The 19,690-nt window shown below is 40.9% G+C and overlaps 1 protein-coding gene across 1 annotated transcript in view; it reads right to left on the bottom strand.

Moving 5' to 3' along the window:
- INTS7 (integrator complex subunit 7) overlaps nucleotides 405–19,690 on the bottom strand; it is a 79,710-nt gene continuing 60,424 nt past the window's right edge. Inside the window, exons 14-20 of the mRNA XM_005691017.3 lie at nucleotides 16,316–16,510; nucleotides 15,597–15,700; nucleotides 14,300–14,368; nucleotides 10,136–10,268; nucleotides 6,741–6,839; nucleotides 5,202–5,387; nucleotides 405–1,920 (exon numbers count right to left, since the gene is read on the bottom strand). Of these exons, the coding sequence (XP_005691074.2) occupies nucleotides 1,633–1,920; nucleotides 5,202–5,387; nucleotides 6,741–6,839; nucleotides 10,136–10,268; nucleotides 14,300–14,368; nucleotides 15,597–15,700; nucleotides 16,316–16,510 (1,074 nt within the window). The 3' untranslated portion in view covers nucleotides 405–1,632. The remainder of the gene's footprint in view (nucleotides 1,921–5,201; nucleotides 5,388–6,740; nucleotides 6,840–10,135; nucleotides 10,269–14,299; nucleotides 14,369–15,596; nucleotides 15,701–16,315; nucleotides 16,511–19,690) is intronic.

Here is a 19,690-nt window from a genome sequence, read left to right as displayed (position 1 = left end):
ACTTGCGCAGCTCACTGGGCTCACTCACCAGAGCTCACAGGGGTACCCAGGCTCCTCCACACCGGGTAGAGGCTGAGTGGTCCCGCACCCATCCCCACTCTCTTCTGGCAAGTCTCCAGGCGTGCGTTCTGAGGCGTGGTCATACCTGTGCACTGTGGATTTACACACATTTTATGACAACGCCCAGGCCACTGGCAGAAGTGCTGCGCTGGGACAACCGTTCATGAAGCCAAGAGATCTTAGAGGGACCCAAGTTACCTGCCAATCAGTTTCACCAGCTCCACGTGCCCCCCCCCACCCCCCACGCCCATTACACATACCCACAAATCCTGTAAATTCATTCTTTCCTTTAAACGCTACCCCTCCTTTAAGCCAACATCAACTTTAAAGAGAAAAAGGCAAAATGAGCAAAGAAATTGAGAGATTTATTTTAAAAGAAAACTTCCAGGAATGTGCCCTGTGCTTCATCTTGGGAGCAGCTTCCAGCCCAAGTGCCCATATCAGCAATGTCTGCAATCTTGTGATCCCTGATGTCTAGAAATCATGATCCCAAAGCACTGAATGATCCCAAATCAGGAAGAAACAGTTAAATGACATCTAGGACACTGTGCTCAGACAAGAAAGTCTATTATTATTACTTTTATAATGGTTTTCAACCAGTATTGAAACAGAAAAAAAGGGGTTTTCTGGCCTAACCAGAAAACATCTATTCCCTGAGCATTCCAAGTCACTGAGGTTATATTATAAAGAGACTGCTATTTCTAGATGATCAAGTCTAGCATTACCTAACATGCCAAGAACTTAAACCAATCAAAGGAAAGGATCTGCCCTCCTAACTTAAAATATTAAGATACTAAATGCAGGTGATTCTTTCACTCTTAAGAAACAAACAAAAAGTCTGTATTATATATAATCACACACATATTAGAAAAAACAAATTATTAATTTCCAATCTTTCTACGTAATTGTTAGCTGCTGTTTGGGTAAATTAAATACTAAAACAATAAATTAATATTGCTTTAGCAGGGAAAAGATGGGTAAATAGTTGAAATAATATGGCAGCATGTTTCAATTCTGCCAGACCAGTCACGCTCAGAACCCACAAGACCAGATGTTTCAGGGGACACTTTCAATTCCAACCAACTATGGGAGGACTCTGTGTCTATACCCTGGGTAAACCCAGCACCTACTGATCAGAACTAGGATTTCCCAAGGCCTAGCTCAGAATTAGAGGTCTATGTCAGGCAGCAAGTGATATATTTTGGTAGAAAAGCAGTCAAATTTACTAATTCAATGATCCCAATATGTGACTTTTCCTGAAAGAAAAAGAAAAGACTCAGCCACAATAAAAGCAATCATAGCAAAACAACAAAAGTGTTAAAGATGAGATGAAGGGCTTGGTGGGAGAAGCAGTCAGGAAAAAATAAAAATCTTTCTGGTTAGGACCCCAATTGTTTCTCAAACTGAATTTTTTAGAAAAAAAAATATTTTCCCCCAGAATGTTACATTACAGAAACCGATGAATAAATGGATTCCGCATTCTAACGTTCGTATCTTAATCCATAAGAAAAAGCAAACTATCTTTGCCCAGCTGATCCGTCCCTGGAGGTCTGCAGTGCGTCGGCTGTGTGGCTAAAACCGCGTGTAGGCATTTCGCTGCTGTTGCTGTTGCAGCGGCTGCTGGGCCTGCTGCTGCTGTAGGCGAATCTGCTGGGAGTAAGGGTCCTCCAGGGATTTCACAAATATGGTAGTTCGGGGACCAGTCTTCCACACGATACCGTTGGCGTCTTTCACCGAAGATTCCACTGTAATGTTGTGAGTACCAAGAATGGCGAAGTTCAACAGAAATTGAGTACTGAAGTAATCGTTATGAGGCTCAACCCTCTGCTCCATCTCATTGGTCATATTGTCAATGGGTATCTGGAATGAAAAAATTGTTAAATGACAGCAACAGCTGACATGTATAGAGGGGTATGCTATGAGCCAGCCCTGGTGATAAGAGAGCACTGTTTAACCCTTGCAAACAAGCAAGAGGTAGGTATTACTATGATCCTTGCTTCATGAATGAGGAAACTGAGGCAGGGAGGTTGGGTAACTTCTCTGAGGCCATACAGCTAACAAGTGGGGCAGCAGGCATCTGAACCCAGGCAGGCTGATTCCAGGGCCTCCATGCTCCATCATCAGATGATAATGCCTCCTCACTGTCCTTGAGCAGAAGAGGCTACCTCTACCTTCTCACGCGGGCCCGTGTGTTTTGCGATGGAGTTCAGAACACGCCACCCCAAGTAGGCTGCTGAGGCAGCGTTAAGGGTACTTGAAAAACAACAGATACAGAAAGGGCTTTCTGATCTGCCCCACACACTTCTTTTTTTAACCTAAAACACACGTCAAATTCTCCATAAGAAAGGTAACCTCCCTGCACAAGGAACAGAAGACCAGCCTTAGCACCAGAGCCTGGGAATCACTGAGACGGAGCTGTACAGACCCACCTCTGAAGAGAACCCTCACCTTCCACCGGTCTCTCCGCACTGTCCCAAGAAATCTCCTAGCCTTATGGTCTCCTTGACTTACTGTCTCTAGTCCCAAACCCCCCGTCTTGTCATTTTGTCAAAAATACATTGCTTCTGGGTCTAAAAAAAGGCATTTAAGTTTTCTGTCCTGGTCACTTCTTTGGTCTCCATCCTTCTGTGAAGATGCCCATATATGTGTGAAATGCTAATAAAACTGGCCTGCTTTTCTCCCGTTAACCTGCCTTCATGTCAATTCAGTCTTAGGCCCAGCTGGAGACCCTGAGGGTAAAGAGAAAGTTCTCTTCTCCATACACTTGCTAGATTAACCCCAACCCAATTTCCATCTTTCTTGACCCTGTGAAGAGATATTCTAAAGAAAGAGGATGCAAACATCTTTTTCAGGGAGTTTAAAATCTAGACGACAGAAGAACAACATAATGCTTAGTAAATATATAGTTTCCCTCCAAATCCTAGCTAGCAGTGATTCCTCCTTTAACAAATTGACTGTTTTTTTTTTTCCCAAGGGTTTTTTTTTTTTTTTTGATGTGGACCATTTTTAAAGTCTTTAATTTGTTACAATATTGCTTCTGTTTTATGTTTTGGGTTTTTGGCCCTAAGATATGTGAGATCTTAGCTTCCTGACTAGGGATCGAACCTGCACCCCCTGCTTTACAAGGTGAAGTCTTAACCACTGGACTCCTAGGGAAGTCCCAACAAATCAGTGTCTTGTTCAGACTGTCAGTATATTATGAAACACATTGATTATTATATTATGAACACACTGGTTCACTTATTTAGCTAGATATTCAAACCTCTGTCCTTCACAGAACAGAATAACACCTGTGGATGTACCCTTATCTGTACCCAAGACGAAGTATGTCAAGGGTGACACTAATTCTAAGAATGCATATAGAGATAATCAGAATGAATATTTGACCTGATTGCTCTATGTTTCTGTGTGTTTCTGTTGTATGATTAATTATATAAATGTGCTCTGAAGCTTTGGGTCTCTGTAGGCAGTTATCATGAGGTCAGTTTCCCAAAGACACTGATGTTACATTAATGAAATGAAGTTGCCAACCAATTCAAGATCTTAGAGTTATTTGTAAGTCCTTTTTTGTTTTTTATTTGCACATTCAAATTCTGTAGGATGTTTATTTCCCTAAAGAATATGCCCACCAAACAAGAACTTCCTTAAAAGGACCAGAAATAGGCCTAGGAGGCAACCTGATCCCTCTAAATGGATGATGCATCTTAAGCTACAAACTCACTACAAGTAACATTACAAAGCAATCATGTATCACCTGGTTTCTTAATATCAGCTTCTTGACTTTCAGCATGACTCTTGAGAGGAAAGTCAACAATGAAAACTCACCTCGATTTAAACGTATGTTTTTTTAAAAACAGAAATCACCACTGTTCTTTCAAACTCAAAATGAGCAGAGAGCTGCAGACAGGGATAAGCTAACTATGTAAATTCTCGTTATGATCTTCTGTGAGTGACAACAGAGATCACTGCAACAACACAATAAATGATTTTTTCCTTATTCACCACATACCTACTGAATGGCCACATAAGGTGCTGTGCTTTATGCCATGGAAGTCAAAAGAGAGGGAGGGAATGAAGACAGAGCCTTCTCAGGGTGGGCACAGAGCCCCCGGAAAGAGAGAGTCACCAAAGTAAGGAAAGCAGTGATGGCTTACACCAGACATTCCCTTGGCTGTTAGTTTATATCTTTACTGATACCCCATTTTCCTTGCTCTGGACCTCAGTTCACGGATGCCGACAAATAAACCAATTTGGGCATTTAAACAATCTGTTCATACAACTGCACACTTGTTCTCTTGTTCCACTTACAATGAATAAATCTCCAAGCAACTGGCAAGAGATGTCTATAAAGACAGGACATTTCACATTTGGAACGTTGGTGTCTCATGGGCACAGATTCAGAATCTTAGCTTTGACTAACAAAGCAAGCATGATTTTGGCTAATCTACCTCATGATTTCTCAAAGCAGCACATTCCTAGGTCTAATCCTTAACAAGAGGTTTTACTTCATCTCATCATTGCATATCAACACAGTAATTTTTTTTTGAACATGTTAAAATTTACTTAAAGGAAAAATAAACAGATGTGTTCTTTTGGGGTCAAAGGGTTAGGGAGAAGTTATTCCCCACTCCTGATGCTTCCCTCCACGTGGAGGAACCTTTCATTAGATGAACAACACCTGTCTCTAGGCGAGAAGGTAAATGCCACTGATTGGTAAGTTGTGGGGTGGGGGCTGGACTTCGGGTGCTAAGCACCTTCTCCCTCCCTTCTCCTTTGGGCTGCGGGGTACTGCTCCTCCCAGTTTCACAGGGGCAGGCTCTTGCGTGTACTGGTGGAGGCCGGTGGGAGAACGCAATTCAGAGCTACAAGGCTAGGCAGTCCTTGCTGCCAGGAACTGAGCTAGGTTCCCCCAGCTCTAACAGGGGTGACACTCCACTGCCTAGATGCTTTGTCCGTCAATTGGTTCAGGCAGGGAAAAGAGAAGTGTTGCTGATCAGCCCCCTCACACCACAATAAGCGCTTTTAGCTTATGTCCATCTGTGTCCTTTGGTAGGTTTAAGTACTGTCTGCTTAACCATGGAAAACTTGCATCAGTGAGTTGATAAAACCCGCATCACAACTCTGCCTCTTTTCTACGTTACCTTGTAGTCCTGCCCGGATTTACTCTGCAGCGTGGAGGACACGTTCAGACAGACGGACTGAATTCTGCGGAAGAGTCCGGGTTTAGACCCGTGCTGGACCACCCCCTCTACCTTCAGCGCCAGCTGCTGGTTATTCTGGACCGCGATGGGCTCTGCAGGGTTCCGGGGGGACGGTGACAGGGCAAGCTGGAAAGCCAACACCAAAAAGAATGCTCACAACCGAAAGCAAGCTTCCTTCCAACACACACACCTGTGCTATTCGCTGATCACAGATTAAAATGGTACTTGCACACAGAGACACACATCCCCCTTTAAAGACCTGATTGTGCTGGGACGACCAGACAGTTGTACCTTTAAAGTCTATGGTTCCTTATCCCCAGTGCCTCTTTTAAAATACCAATTTTTGTTTGTTTGTTTATTTGAATTTACCCCCTACAGAGGGGAACAGAGGCTTACAGAACAGTAAGGGCCCTTCTCTCCCAATTTCTGAGGTGGGGCACTTCTCTCACAATGAACCAACTCCAGCAGGGAAATGCACTATGGAAATTTTCATGTGCAGTTGCTGTCTCTTTGGCCTTAGGTAATTTTAAATAGACTAAATTCAAATGCAAATGACTCCAAAATTCTAGGATTACATATACCACCAAGTCACCATGGTATAAAAGTCAATTTAAAAAAAAAAAAAAAAAGTCTATTTCCAATGAAATTTTTTTTAAGCCAAAGACATTTTTAACCTCACTAGTTTTTCTTTCAAAAACATATTAAGAATCCTAAATACACTTTAATTACAGAAAGCTCAAATCTTACTTAAATAAAATGAGGGAAGAAATTGGGTCTTTTTGATAATGTTGAGCCACTAAACTAATCAACCCTGGAGACATGGTGCCTTTAGGACTTCTTATCTAGATAATCAATTTTCCTTATTATTCATGTCATTCTGAAATGGAATGTTCTATCATCTGCAGTCAAAAACATTCAAAAGGATCCAAAAGTACACTGAAGACATTTACTGATACAGATAATCCAGGGAATCTCTTGAAAGTGACAATTCCCCTCTTCCCCAACAATTTCATTCTTTGAATCAAAACAGCTTTTAAATTTTGAGTGGCTTAAATACTTTAAAATACTAACTCTACTCAGTGACCAGCTCCTCAAAACTTGTTATTCACAGACAAAAGTGCTCTGGAGGTAGGGCTGGTAATGTTTCACTGGACCTGATTCATTCTAAGTTGGGTCTGAACAGGCTGATTAGACATGGATTCAGCTCAAGATCCTTATGGGCTACTATGATGAATACCACTCAAATCATTCTTGAAGACAAGTCAGAACTCCAGGTACCCAAATGTCTATCACACTGCATTGGGTGCTGTCAGGTAAGAAAGGAGAGGAGAAGGTTTAACTCCTAAATATGTTGATAAAGGAAAGGCTTACAACGGAAGAGTATAAGTTTTATCTAAACCAAAGGTAAAGCTCTGCCCCTTGTCATCTTCAGAAGAAGGTATTAAACTACATTAAACCTGAGTGTTCGTCCTATATTACCTTGATGCTGGTAGACTGAAGTTTCTGGAAAAAATATCTCTGAAATGAAAGAGGAACTTTCAGCAAAGAAATGATGGCATTGCAGAGGCATGCTGTATGCTGGGGGGGAAAAAAAAGAAAAATGAAGTGAAAATAAATTTCCAAATTTCATCAACGAATAGTTACTTTCAGGAAGAAGTTTAAAAACTTCAAATGTTCATGATTCTTACAAAAGTACACACCAAGCAGGTTAATAGAGACAACACTTAGGAACTCATACATCTGTCAAATCACTCTTGCTGAGGTCAGAGATTTATAGCCCTTGGGCCCACCCCCACAGGTATGTTAGCTGCAGGTAACTATCAACGTGCCAGTCTGGAGATGTGAAATCACATCTCATAGCACATGGTATGATAATCACATGGCATGGTTAGTACCCTGCTAGGAGGACTAGTCCATCTCCAATACCTTCTTCAATGCAAACCCAGCACTTTGCAGCCTTTGGATCTTCCTGACATTTCTGTAGCTCCTGACAATGGTCCTCTTCCATGGGATGCCCCTTCACAGCCCCTGCCCTCACTTTTTCTGCCTGCTCCCTTCTCCATCTTCTTCCCTAAGATTCTCTTCCTTTGCTTGCTCCCTCAGTGTTGACACTTCAGTCCTTTTGTGTTCTCGGTCCACTTGTTCTTCACAGGCAATTTTCTTCACTCCCAGGACATGAAGAATCTCTACATCATGACAACTTCCATGCATCGCAATCTATCTCCTTCTGACATCAGACCTATTATCCAACTGTCCAGGTTTCACAGGTTTAAAAACAAAACCTTCACCTCTCCCACTGTCCCTCCGTATTCTGTCTCAGTAAAGTATCAACCACTTGTGCACATGGTCACCCAAGCTGGAAACCCAGAGGTCATGTCTGCATCCCTTATATCTGATTTAAAGAAAACAAAAAACAAAACCAAGCCTTGAAAATATTACACCTAAGTAATCTTTATGCATCTGTTCTTCTCATTCTTACTCCCATTTTACCAGTGCGGCCCTTACTTTGGATTACTGCAAAAGTCTTATAACCACCCTTCTAATTCCATGCCCTCCAGGCCATGACCTGTTCTGTTTCTATAGAGCCATAATGCACAGTCTTAGCTTAACCACTTCTCTCCCACCTCCATGTAAAATTCCTAAAGAGTGCCCCCACTGCCTATGGGACAAGGTCCAAACTCCTTAAGACTGTGTCCAAAGCCTTTTGTCATCTGGCCTCTGCCCACCTCTCTAGTCCCGAGCCTGGGCATTATATTGCAGCAGTAACACACCGTTTCCAGGAGACGGAACGGTGCCTCTGCTTTAGAATGTATTGTCTTCTGCCACGAATTCTCCACACTTCCTTACCTGCCTGGAAAACCCATGTGCAAGCACATCTCTCTGGCTCGCGCCCTCACCTGTTCTTCCCACCCTTCAACGTGAATTACTTTCTTTTTCGTGCTACAGCTCTACTTTGCAAGGAGCTCCACCACTGCACAGGACCTGTATTTGCTTACAGAATCTTTCTTTCTTATCAGGCTATGGACAACTGGAGGGAAGATCCTCTTTGTCATTTTTCTATTCCTAGGATTCAAAAAATACTTGTTGAACTGCATTTTGGGTTCAGAAAGTACCAACTCTATAAAAGACAATTTGGAAAGGGAATCAAGAGTTAGTAACCACTCCTTTTATGCCGGGCCAGACAATGTGCTAGGCATCAGGCATTATCTCACTTAAACTTCACAAAAACTCTATGAGGTAGATATTTTTCCACATCACAGAAAAGGATATTAGAAATCTGCCTCAAATCATGACCTGCTGATTGGCAGCAGAACTTGACCCGAGGGGTCTTCTCTTATATTGCATACCCACTGAGCAGAAAATTCCCATTTCTTCCATTATATTCAGTGGATTCAAATGTATCAAACTCAAGTTACTGTGTGGCATTTATTTAACTTCTTAGGGTGGAGCTTAGAGGAAATATGAAAATATTTTTTTAACCAATGTCTCACACAGATATGTCTATTTTCTACAAAGATTATCTTTACAACCTTCCTTAGCAATCAATTTCAGTATCAAACAGCTACCTATGTCATTTCAACTCAGCATATACGTACTGACAATCTAATGTGGAAAGCAGTGTGTAAAGCAGAGTATCTAACCTTGGTATCGAACTTGACTCTTTCATGACACATCCTGCCAGTTTCTTCTAAAACACTTGATGAATGACGAGTTCAGAACGCGGGGAGCAGGAGGCGGAAGAGAGCCACAGGGAGTCAGCACCCCACGTGTGGGCAGCGCAAGGGACACCTCCAGGGTGTCAAGTTCAAAGATGGCGCTGCGGGCTGATGTGCTGCTGTGTCCAGACCCACATGCGGAAGCCCCAACTCCCAGTGTGCTGATATCTGAGGGTGGGCCTTTGGGAGGTCATTAAGTTTCAATGCGGATATGAGGGTGGGGCCCCCGTTATGGGAGAAGAGAAAAAGAGATGAGAGCCTCCTCTCCCTCCAATTCCTGAGGACACAGTGAGAAAGCAGCTGGCAGGCTAGCAAGAGGGCCCTACCAGGAAACAAGCTGGCTGGTACCCTGATTCTGGACTTCTCAGCCTCCAGAACTGTGAGAAATGGCCACTGCTTAAGCTACTATGTCTATTTTTTTATAGGAACCTGAGTTGACTATGACACTGGAGAAACGGCCAGACAGGGAGGAGGAAATCTGGGTGAGAGTGTCAAGTGTCTTCTGTGACTGGAAAGTCAGGGGATAAAGAGCAGGTGCTCAACAGAACCCAAGGCACCAGAGATTCAGCAGGCTAAGTGGCCAGGTGTACTAAGACGGCCAGGTTGTACTAAAGGACCACACTGGCATCGCCTGGCAGGAACTGATTTACTGACAGTCAGACAATAAGCCCAGTTCTTTCTGTTTTAATTGGCCAGTGGTTTTTAACCCTCGTGTCATGAAAGAATCACCTGGGAGCTTTTAAAAATACTAATGTCTGGGCCTCACAGAGATTCAAAGATAACTGGTTTGTGGTGGGGCCTAGATATTGATGTATTTTTTAAAAAGCTTCCCAAGTGATTCTAGAACGTAGCCAAGATTGAGAACAACTGCAATCTCAGTTAAACAGTTTAAAAAAGGGGAAAAATAGTTTTATCTGCATTCTGGTGGAACAGATTTGACATGTTTGTGTGACTACGTAGCCACTACAGATGTGTGTTAAGTAGCAGCTTTCACGGATTACCATCCTCACAGCTACCATGCTGCAAGCACCGTACTAACCCTGTCACAAAACAGGCACAGAGAGGTTGATGTGCTGAAGTCACAACACAGTAAGTGCCAGAGACACACAAAAACTCACTTCCACATAAAAAAACCTCAATGAAACAAATGCGACTTGCCATGTAAGAAACAGGGGTATATTTCCGATTGAGCGATTCCACCTCCTCCAAGACATGATTATATACAGACATCATTCTTCTCTCATATTCACTATCAGCATGGGCTGCTCCTGTAGACCCATATTCCTGGAAACTGAAGTCAAAAATTAGTATCAATGAATCAACGAAAACAGTAATTTAATGTCAAAATGTGTCAGGTACTTTCCACACACTCATTTAATCTTCAAAATAATGAAGTAGACACTGTTATTTCCATTTCACAGATGAGAAAACTGAGGCTTGGAGACGTTAAGTAATTTGCCTTCAGTCACAATAAGTGACAAGCTGGAATGCAAATCCAGACCTGATTTCAAATTATACAAGTCTTAATCACTTTGGTTGTTAGCTAGATGAAAAATGTTTAATTAAAAATTGTTCCAAAAAAAAAAAAATTGTTCCTGCCATGAGGTGAAACAGACAAAAGATATCTGAAAAGGTAACTATTAATAAAGCCAGCAGACAAGGGCCAAATAACCAATAAAGATATGCAAGTCATCAGATTATGCAAGGAGTTGAGGAATGTCATAGAAGACATCAATCTTGGACAAATCACTACACAAGTAGCAAGGAGAAGACATGAAGAGATGAAAACTGCGGAGGGCATTCACAGCTGGGAAAATGGCATGAATCAAGCAAGCAGGTGAAATGCTCAAGAATGGTCAGCACAGAGCTACCATATGGAACATGCTAGAAAAAGTTTTATCCAGATTTCTTCAGTTTTCTCTCTACTGCCTCAAACCCAAAGATATTTTTGGAAGTATTTCTAAATGGGAAGAGGTGGCAAAACTGCATTCTAACTAAACTTCAAAAATGCAATACAGGTAACTATGTCGTGCTAATACTACTCTTATCACTCCCTTATTATCCTTTTAATGCCTACTATGCGCAAGGTACTTCAACTAGGTACTTTATAGAGGTTTTTCACTTAACCAACACAACCACTCTTAAGAGACAGGCATCATTACTTACCTATAGTTTACGCATAAGAGGCTCAGGGAGATGAAATTACATGTCTGTATTCATACAGCTAGGAGTGAGTCTTAAGGGACTGACTCACTCCCAGCTGTAAGCGCATGAGTATCCGGCTGGCTCCTAAGCTTTGTTCCCTACTCTGTACTGCATCTTAAGTTGCATTAAGACAAGAACCAAACCTCATTTATACGACAGACTTTAAGGAAAACTACCCCACACAATAAAGCATGATGACTTTAAAGTCTTTGACAAAGTGACCTAATAAAAGGGTAAAACCCCAGAATACATTGTTCCACCTTCAATACAAAAGGAGTATTCCTTTACTTAAAAATAAATTTTACAAAGATACGTTACAAAATCACAAAAATGCACCTTTCCTAGTCAGATCCCTACCTTTGGCCCCCAGTAACCACTGCAGATGGTGACTGCAGCCATGAAATTAAAAGATGCTTACTCCTTGGAAGAAAAGCTATGACCAACCCAGACAGCATATTAAAAAGCAGAGACATTGCTTTGCTGACAAAGGTCCGTCTAGTCAAGGCTATGGTTCTTCCAGTCATGTATGGATGTGAGAGTTGGACTATAAAGAAAGCTGAGTGCTAAAGAATTGATGCTTTCGAACTGCGGTGTTAGAGAACACTCTTGAGAGTCCCTTGGACTGCAAGGAGATCCAACCAGTCCATCCTAAAGGAGATCAGTCCTGGGTGTTCATTGGAAGGACTGATGCTGAAGCTGAAACTCCAGTAACTCCAGTACTTTAGCCACCTGATGCAAAGAGCTGACTCATTGGAAAAGACCCTGATCTAGGGAGGGATTGGGGGGCAAGAGGAGAAGGGGATGACAGAGGATGAGATGGCTGGATGGCATCACTGACTCGATGGACGTTAAGTCTGAGCAAGCTCTGGGAGTTGGTGACGGACAGGGAGGCCTGGCATGCTGCAGTCCATGGGGTCGCAAAGCGTTGGACATGACTAAGTGACTGAACTGACTGAATATTCCACTGTATGGATATACTACAATTTATTTGCTCACTCGTCTGTTGACATATTTGGCTCCTTCCAATTTTTGTTGTTATAAATAAAGCTGCTAAGAAAATCTGTGTATAGGTCTCTGTAAAAATATGTTTTTCTCTTAAGTAAGCAGGCATAGAACTGGTGGTCATATGGTAACTGCCAAACAGTTTTCAAAGTGGCTGAATCATTTTGTAGTCCCAACAATATATGAAATTCAAGCTCTTCCACAACTAATTAATACTTGGCATTATAGGGCTTTTTAATTTTAGCTATTCTAGTGGGTATAAGTTTATCTCACTGTGATTTTAATTTGCATTTTCCTGATATTTAATGATACTAAGTGTCTTGTCATGTGCTTATTGGACATTAATACGTCTTCTTTTTTGAAGTGTCTCGTCAAATCTCTTGTCAAGAGCTTTTCTGGTGGCCCAGGGCTAAAGAATCCACCTGCCAATGCAGGGGACACAGCTTTGATCCCTGATCCAGGAAGATCCCACAGGTCGTGGAGCAACTAAGCCCGTGCCCCCCAGTTACTGAGCCTGTGCTCTAGAGCCCAGGAGCTGCGACTACTGAAGCCCGAGCGCCTATAGCCTGTGCTCCGCAACAAGAGAAGCCTCCTCCATGAGAAGCCCACACACCACACCTGGAGAGGACCCCCGCTCGCCCCGACTAGAGACAAGCCTGAGCAGCAACGAGAACCCAGCACAGCTAAATAAACAAATAAAATCTAAAAAAAAAATCTTGTCAGTTCTCAAAAATTGGGTTATCTTGAGTTGTACGGTTTCCTTAATACTCTGAACACAAGAACTTTGACAGAGTATGTTTGAGAATATTTTCACCCTGCAACCTATCTTTTCATTTTCTTAGTGGCATTTTTCAAAGAACAGAAGTTAAAATTTTTAAATCCAATTAAACAAATTTTTCTTGATGGTAACTGCTATTTGTGTCCTTGCTGACCTCAAGGTCATGGAGATTTTCTCTCACACAGTATTCTAAAAAATTTGGAATGAATCAGGTAAATGGGAGAAAAATAGCCAAGTGGCCTAGTCTGAGAGTAGACAGGACTTCAAAACAGAAGGCCAGGATTTTGATACTGCTTAGAAAAAAAAATGGTTAAGTCAATGCTTTAGGACAGAGAAATTTAAAATGCTTTGTTTAAATAGCCAAGACATGGAAACAATCTAAATGTCTATCGACAGAAGAATGGATACAGATGCGGTATATATACAGTGGAATACTACTCAGTGGTTAAACAGAATGAAATAATGCCATCTGCAGCAACATGGACCTGAAGGGAGTCACACTGAGTGAAGTAAGTCAGACAGAGAAGGAGTATTATCATATGATATCCATTATATGTGGAATCTAAAAAGAAATGATACAAATGAACTTATAAAACAGAGAGAGACTCAGACTCAGAAAACAAACTTATGGTTGCTGGGGGTTGGGGGGAAGGCATAGTTAGGGAGTTTGGGAAGGTCATGTGCACACTGCTGTCTTCAAAACGGATAAGCAATAAAGACCTACTGCATAACACATGGAATTCTACTCAGTGTTATGTGCCAGCCTGGATGGAAGCAGGGCTTGGGGGATAATGGATACATGTACATGTATAGCTGAGTCCCTTTGCTGTTCACCTGAAACTACCACAACATTGTTCATCAGCTATACCCCAATACAAAATAAAAAGTTAAAGTTCAAAAAATAAATATATATTATCATAGACATCCTTTCGTAAAAAAATAATAATTAAAAAAATAGAATGCTTCATTGATAATATACTGAGAAGTAGGGGACATGGGTTCGATCCCTGGCTGGGGAACTAAGATTCCACTTGCCGCAGAGCGACTCAGCCTGCACGTCATGACTACTGAGCCTGAGAGCTCCAGAGTCCACATGCCACAACGAGAGACGCCCAAGGCCACGACTACTGAGCCTGCGAGCTCCAGAGCCCACGTGCCACAACGAGAGACACCCAAAGGCCACGACTACTGAGCCTGCATGCTCAACCAGAGAGTCCAGGCACCATAACAAAAGATCCCACAGGATGCAACAAAGATACTGCACACTACAGCGAAGGCCTGAAAGACAAATAAATCGTAAATATTTTTTTTTAAATGAAAGCCTTAAAAAAAAATACCTTGCTGATTCTGGGTCCAAAATGAGGGCTTCAATTGCATGAGATATCAGTAAACAGCTCTGCTGCTGTCTGAATTATGTTAAGGTTATACGTTATACATGATAATAGAGAAATGTACTACAGACTTTACATTTGAATATTAAATAAGGCAAGATGAAAATCACCATATTCTTGGTGAAGGTAACTATGTTACTGATTCAAACAGTCTGTGGTGGTTTTGTCTTTTTTTCCTTTTAAGGGATATATGTTGTCTGTAATAGTTCCAGGAAGGGTGCTTCAGAGGTTCATGTTGGAAAGAGGAACCTAAGCAACAGGATCTGTGATTCACTCACAAAAGCTCTTTATCTTAGATACAGGCGTTTCACTGATAAAAGTTAAAAACCACCACCACAATAAGGGTCTGTACAGTGGTTACCCTGGAGATTCCTAGGCTGGGAGGGATCTGTTAACCCTCCTGAAATGGTATGCAAACTTTGGGAGGGTATGTGCACATATGCATTTTTCAGGGGAGAGAGTCAATAGCATTCATTGGGTTTTCTATCGGGTAAGCCAAATTGCCAGAAATTATTGATTTATAGGTCCTACAACTAAAAATCAATGTATCTCTTTACTCTTTTCAAAAAGGATCTAAGGCTGCTAATAAAAAAATATGGAGAACTAAAGATGGCTTAAGGAACAAAAGTGATGACTGAAACAACTGAATATATCACTAATAAAGGTGATGGAATCTAGGGTTGTTAGCTGTGAAGAAAAGAAGGTGAGGCAAGAGACAAAATGGCTCTCTGGTGCAAAAATGTTCTGTAACTTAAGTGAGCACAAAGACCTCAACACTGATCAGACCTTGGTTTTGGATGCTCTTCTCAAGAGGGAGAACGACCACCCGCCATTGAGTCACCACCTTTTAAAAAGCTTGGTTGAAAAAGAAAAGTATAATTATACTGTTCATACTAGATTTCAAAAAAAGAAAATCATTACTTACAGTAGATTTATGGGCTTCCCTGGCGGCTCAACTAGTAAAGAATCCACCTGCAATGTGGGAGACCTGGGTTCGATCCCTGGGTTGGGAAGATGCCCTGGAGAAGGGAACGGCCACCCACTCCAGTATTCTGGCCTGGAGAATTCCATGGACTATACAGTCCATGGGGTCGCAGAGAGTCGGACGTGACTGAGCGACTTTAACATTGTAAATCTGTAGGGTTATCTAATGTATATTTTAGTTACGCATATCTGAAGTATTTATTCTACATTTAAAAGAATACTTCCGATGAACAAGAAATATCAGGCAAGTTTAGGATACAGTTCTACATTCCTCAAAGTTGCCGAATCAGCATCAAAAGACGCCTGATAAAGATCCCCATATCGGGAAGCAAGGCTTCGGAATTCTTCCATGGACAGCTTCATCTATAAAGAAGGAAAAATATCAATTATGATAAATAAACAAACATGCTATCCTTATTGTGTAAATAACACAAAAACTGAAACCTAAGGAAAAAATCCTCAAACAATTAAAAAATGCAAAAAATATTTCAACTCTTTTTCATTTTCAGTTCACTCAGTTTTATAAACTGTGGAGAATTAACAAAGGTGGCAAATGAAACCACAAATGGGCATAAGATTATAATAATTTACATACCACGTATAGAAACAAAAACCACTGCATTTTTAGCTTCTTCAAAGTTCTACCAAAATAAATAATAGCTGTGAACATCCCAAAGTTTCTTTAAAATGTATGTCCTTTCTCTTTATATAAATATATAGCATGGAGTGAGGTATCATCAATCATTTTGTCATTTTAATAAGCTTTCGTAGCTTGTGTTTTGCAAGACAGATGAGTTTATAAGCATTTGCTGTTGCCTATGAGTCAAACCACTGATTTCTAAATTTCACAATGTAAAAATAAATAAATAAATAAATAAATAAATAAATAAATTTCACAATATTTTTGATCTCACAACTAACCTCAAAAATCTCTAAAGTGTACATAAAAACTGCCCTGAAAATACAGTTAAGACATGCCTGATTGGAGATGCGACCACACCGCTGAAGGTCATTCCCTAAGGTCATGGCGATAGTTGTGGCAATTGCAGGTGGGGGGCTTGTCTTGAGGCTATTACAAGTACAGATAAGTTGGGAGAAGGCTTGCAGAAGGTCGATCCTGAGCTTTACAAATTCACACTGAAAACTTAAAGGATTCAGTGGTGTACTGGCAGCCTGGGGAATTAAAAAAAAAAGATATATTTAAGACAAAGTAAACATAAAAGGAAGATGGTGAAGGGCAAAGTATTTGTTGTAGTCTGTGCAAAAGACCAACAGTTCTAACAATGATGGATAAACACTTATAACGGGAGGACATAATACAGAAAGGAAGACACTGTTTTTACCGGCACTCTGAAAATCTGGGTTCCATCAACCCTGAGGATCCTTCCTTCCTACATTTGCCAAGATCTTACAACACATGGATCAGCTACACTGTCAGCAGTAAGACTGCGTATAAAGGGTGCTTCATGGACATTACCACTCTCTCCAGATTCCCTTATTACATTCCTACCCTTCTAACCTGAAATTTTCATGCTGGAATCATTAGCAGAATTGTTAAAAGGTGGGAGTGGGGAGAAAAGGAAGGTAAGGGCAGGAGAATTATACTGTTAGATAGTCACTGCTTAAAAAGCATGTTGCTGGTAGAGCTGAGGCAAGGGACAGCCAGATTATGTGGGGCCTGCAAACAACAGGCAAAGTTCTGGATTATGTTTTAAACGTAGCAGAAAGGCAGTTTCAACAACAACAAACAAAGCATGTTGCCTCATGGCTGCTTTCTTCCATGACTAGTCCAGGTCAACTTTATTTTACTTATTTATTAATTTAAAAAAATTTGTTTATTTCTGGCTGCACTGGGTCTTCGTTGCTGCGCGTGGGCTCTCCCTGGTGAGCAGGGGCCACGCTCTAGTTGCAGTGCACGAGTTCCTCACTGTAGTGGCTTCTGTTGCAGAGCACGGGTTCTAGGGCTCATGGGCTCCAGAGCTCTGGCTCAGGAGTCGTGGCGCACAGGCTTAGCTGCCTCGTGGCGCACAGGCTTAGCTGCCTCGTGGCGCACAGGCTTAGCTGCCTCATGGCATGTGGGATCTTCTCAGATCAGGGGTCGAACCTGGTCCTCTGCATTGGCAGGTAGATTTTTAACCACTGGAAGCAAAGTCTCAAGCCCAGATTAATTTTAAAGAGAATTTCTCATTAGACATTTAGGATGCACAGAGAGGCTACCAAGGAATAGGTTATAACACACAAGTTTCAACGAGAATGGAGAAAAGTCAGGGATATGTCTTAAATAGCAAAGAGCAGCATCAGCTAGGTAAAGGAGGCCAAGAATTTAAGTCAAGTCAGTGTAGACAGAGAACTAAGACAACCTTTAACTATTTATCAACTGCCCTAGGGAAGAAACTGGCATGGTGCTTTCAACAAAAGGCATATTAAAAATACATTAATTTAACAACAAAGAAAGTACAATGACATTAATTCTCTTCTCTGACATGACTCACTTAAAACATGTGGATGCTGTTTCTTAGTACCTCATACTATTCTTTTAGCTGGAGAGCCTGCTTAATTCCGGAGAAGACAATGGCACCCCACTCCAGTACTCTGGCCTGGAAAATCCCATGGATGGAGGAGCCTGGTGGGCTGCCATCTAACGGGTCACACAGAGTCGGACACAACTGAAGCGACTTAGCAGTAGCAGCAGCAGCTGCTTAATTCTGGAACTTTAAATTTTCAATTCTGGAACCTCAAGGTATGTGACTTGAGGTTCCAGAATTCAGTTACAATATTATACATCTGTCCAAGTATCACATATTGACCTCTGTGAGGTTCTCTCTAGTCTTAAGTGTCAAATGGTAAGTTTTATTACTTGGCAGCATTTGTATTTTACTCTAGGAAATAGCCACTTCCTATATCCTTTACAAGAATGTATACTTGCTATAGTATCCCTCTCAGATTGCAAAACTATCTCTATATAAAATTATATAAGCTAGAGGTAATAACTGTAATCAATGTATCGAATTCTGTGGTTTTCAAACTTTTGGGATGTTTTGTTCTAACTGTGAAACAGTACAGATTAGGATGTAAAAGAGACTATTTCAATTGTTTTTAATTTCTTGGAGATCTGATTTGCTTTTACAGGAAGATAAATTCCCCTTCCCTCTGCCTCTTATGTTCCTACTTGCTATTTTTAATTTATTGCTTGTCAGTAACTTTAGAAGGGTCAGAAACACAAGTAGGTATATGATACTGTTATATACAGTGCAGACCATCTTATCAGGCAAAAAAATTTGCAACATTGTCCTAACATTCATTATAAAACTGACAGCAAAGAAAGATGTAGTTATAATGAGAAAGATTTACTGTTAGCCTGGATTTATTTCTGACTAACAAGAAATATTTGATTGATGACATAAGATGGCAACTTTGCAAGTTATTGTGCATCTTTGACTGTGGTATACCGAAGGAAAAATACGCTAGATATAGTATGCATGTTCAAAAACAATACAGAAAGTCTAAGCTTGTGCTAGAGGTCAAAGACTTTAAAAAGGTAGTATCATCCATGAAAGATAGAAAAACAGACAAAAATAAAATTTAGACTATAGCATGATGAACAATGCCAATGAGGAATAAAAGGAATATTATTTACTTTTCTTTATGCTGGGGCTAAAGTTTAAATAGAAGTGGGTTGTAAGGTCAGCAGGTAAAGCAAAAATTGTATATAATCACAATTATTCTTGAAAATTTCTCAAGAAAGAATCACCTCCAATAAATTTAACACTGGTGAAAAAACAGCAAACTCAGAGCTCTTCTCTACTGCTCACTCTGGGGTACAAGCTAATGGAGAAAAACTGCTCACTATTTAAACTGCTATTTTGCTTCCCTATTATTGAAATAGCTTATTTTTTTCTTCATTCCTGTTTTTTGTTTTCTTGACTTTTTTAAAAAAAAGCCTAAGTGCTAGTGCTGAGTTACTTTAATCATGTCCAGGTCTGTGAGATCCCATGAACTGTAGCCCACCAGGCTCCTCCATCCATGGGATTCTGCAGGCAAGAATACTGGAGTGGGTTGGCACTTCTTTCTCAAAAAAAAAAAAAAAGGAAAGCCTAAAGTTAAATTTGAGTTAAATAAGAGTTAAATTTGAGTTAATAAGAGTTAAATTTGTGTTAAACACACATATAATACTGCTTCACAGAATTTCTGACTTGTGGTTCATATCCTGATTTCTACATGGATCAGCTAAAAGAAAACTCCCAATGTGGCTGAAAGTAACACTACTTGATAAACTCAGTTTAAAATATTTATATACATTGTGATAAAGAACACGGAACAACCAAGAATGAGCCACAGTGATGGACTTAAAGC

The sequence above is a fragment of the Capra hircus genome, chromosome 16, assembly GCF_001704415.2.
Source record: "Capra hircus breed San Clemente chromosome 16, ASM170441v1, whole genome shotgun sequence".
Classification (NCBI taxonomy): Eukaryota; Metazoa; Chordata; class Mammalia; order Artiodactyla; family Bovidae; genus Capra; species Capra hircus.
Note: the sequence above shows the minus strand (reverse complement) of the source record. Positions and strands in the feature narration are given on the sequence as shown.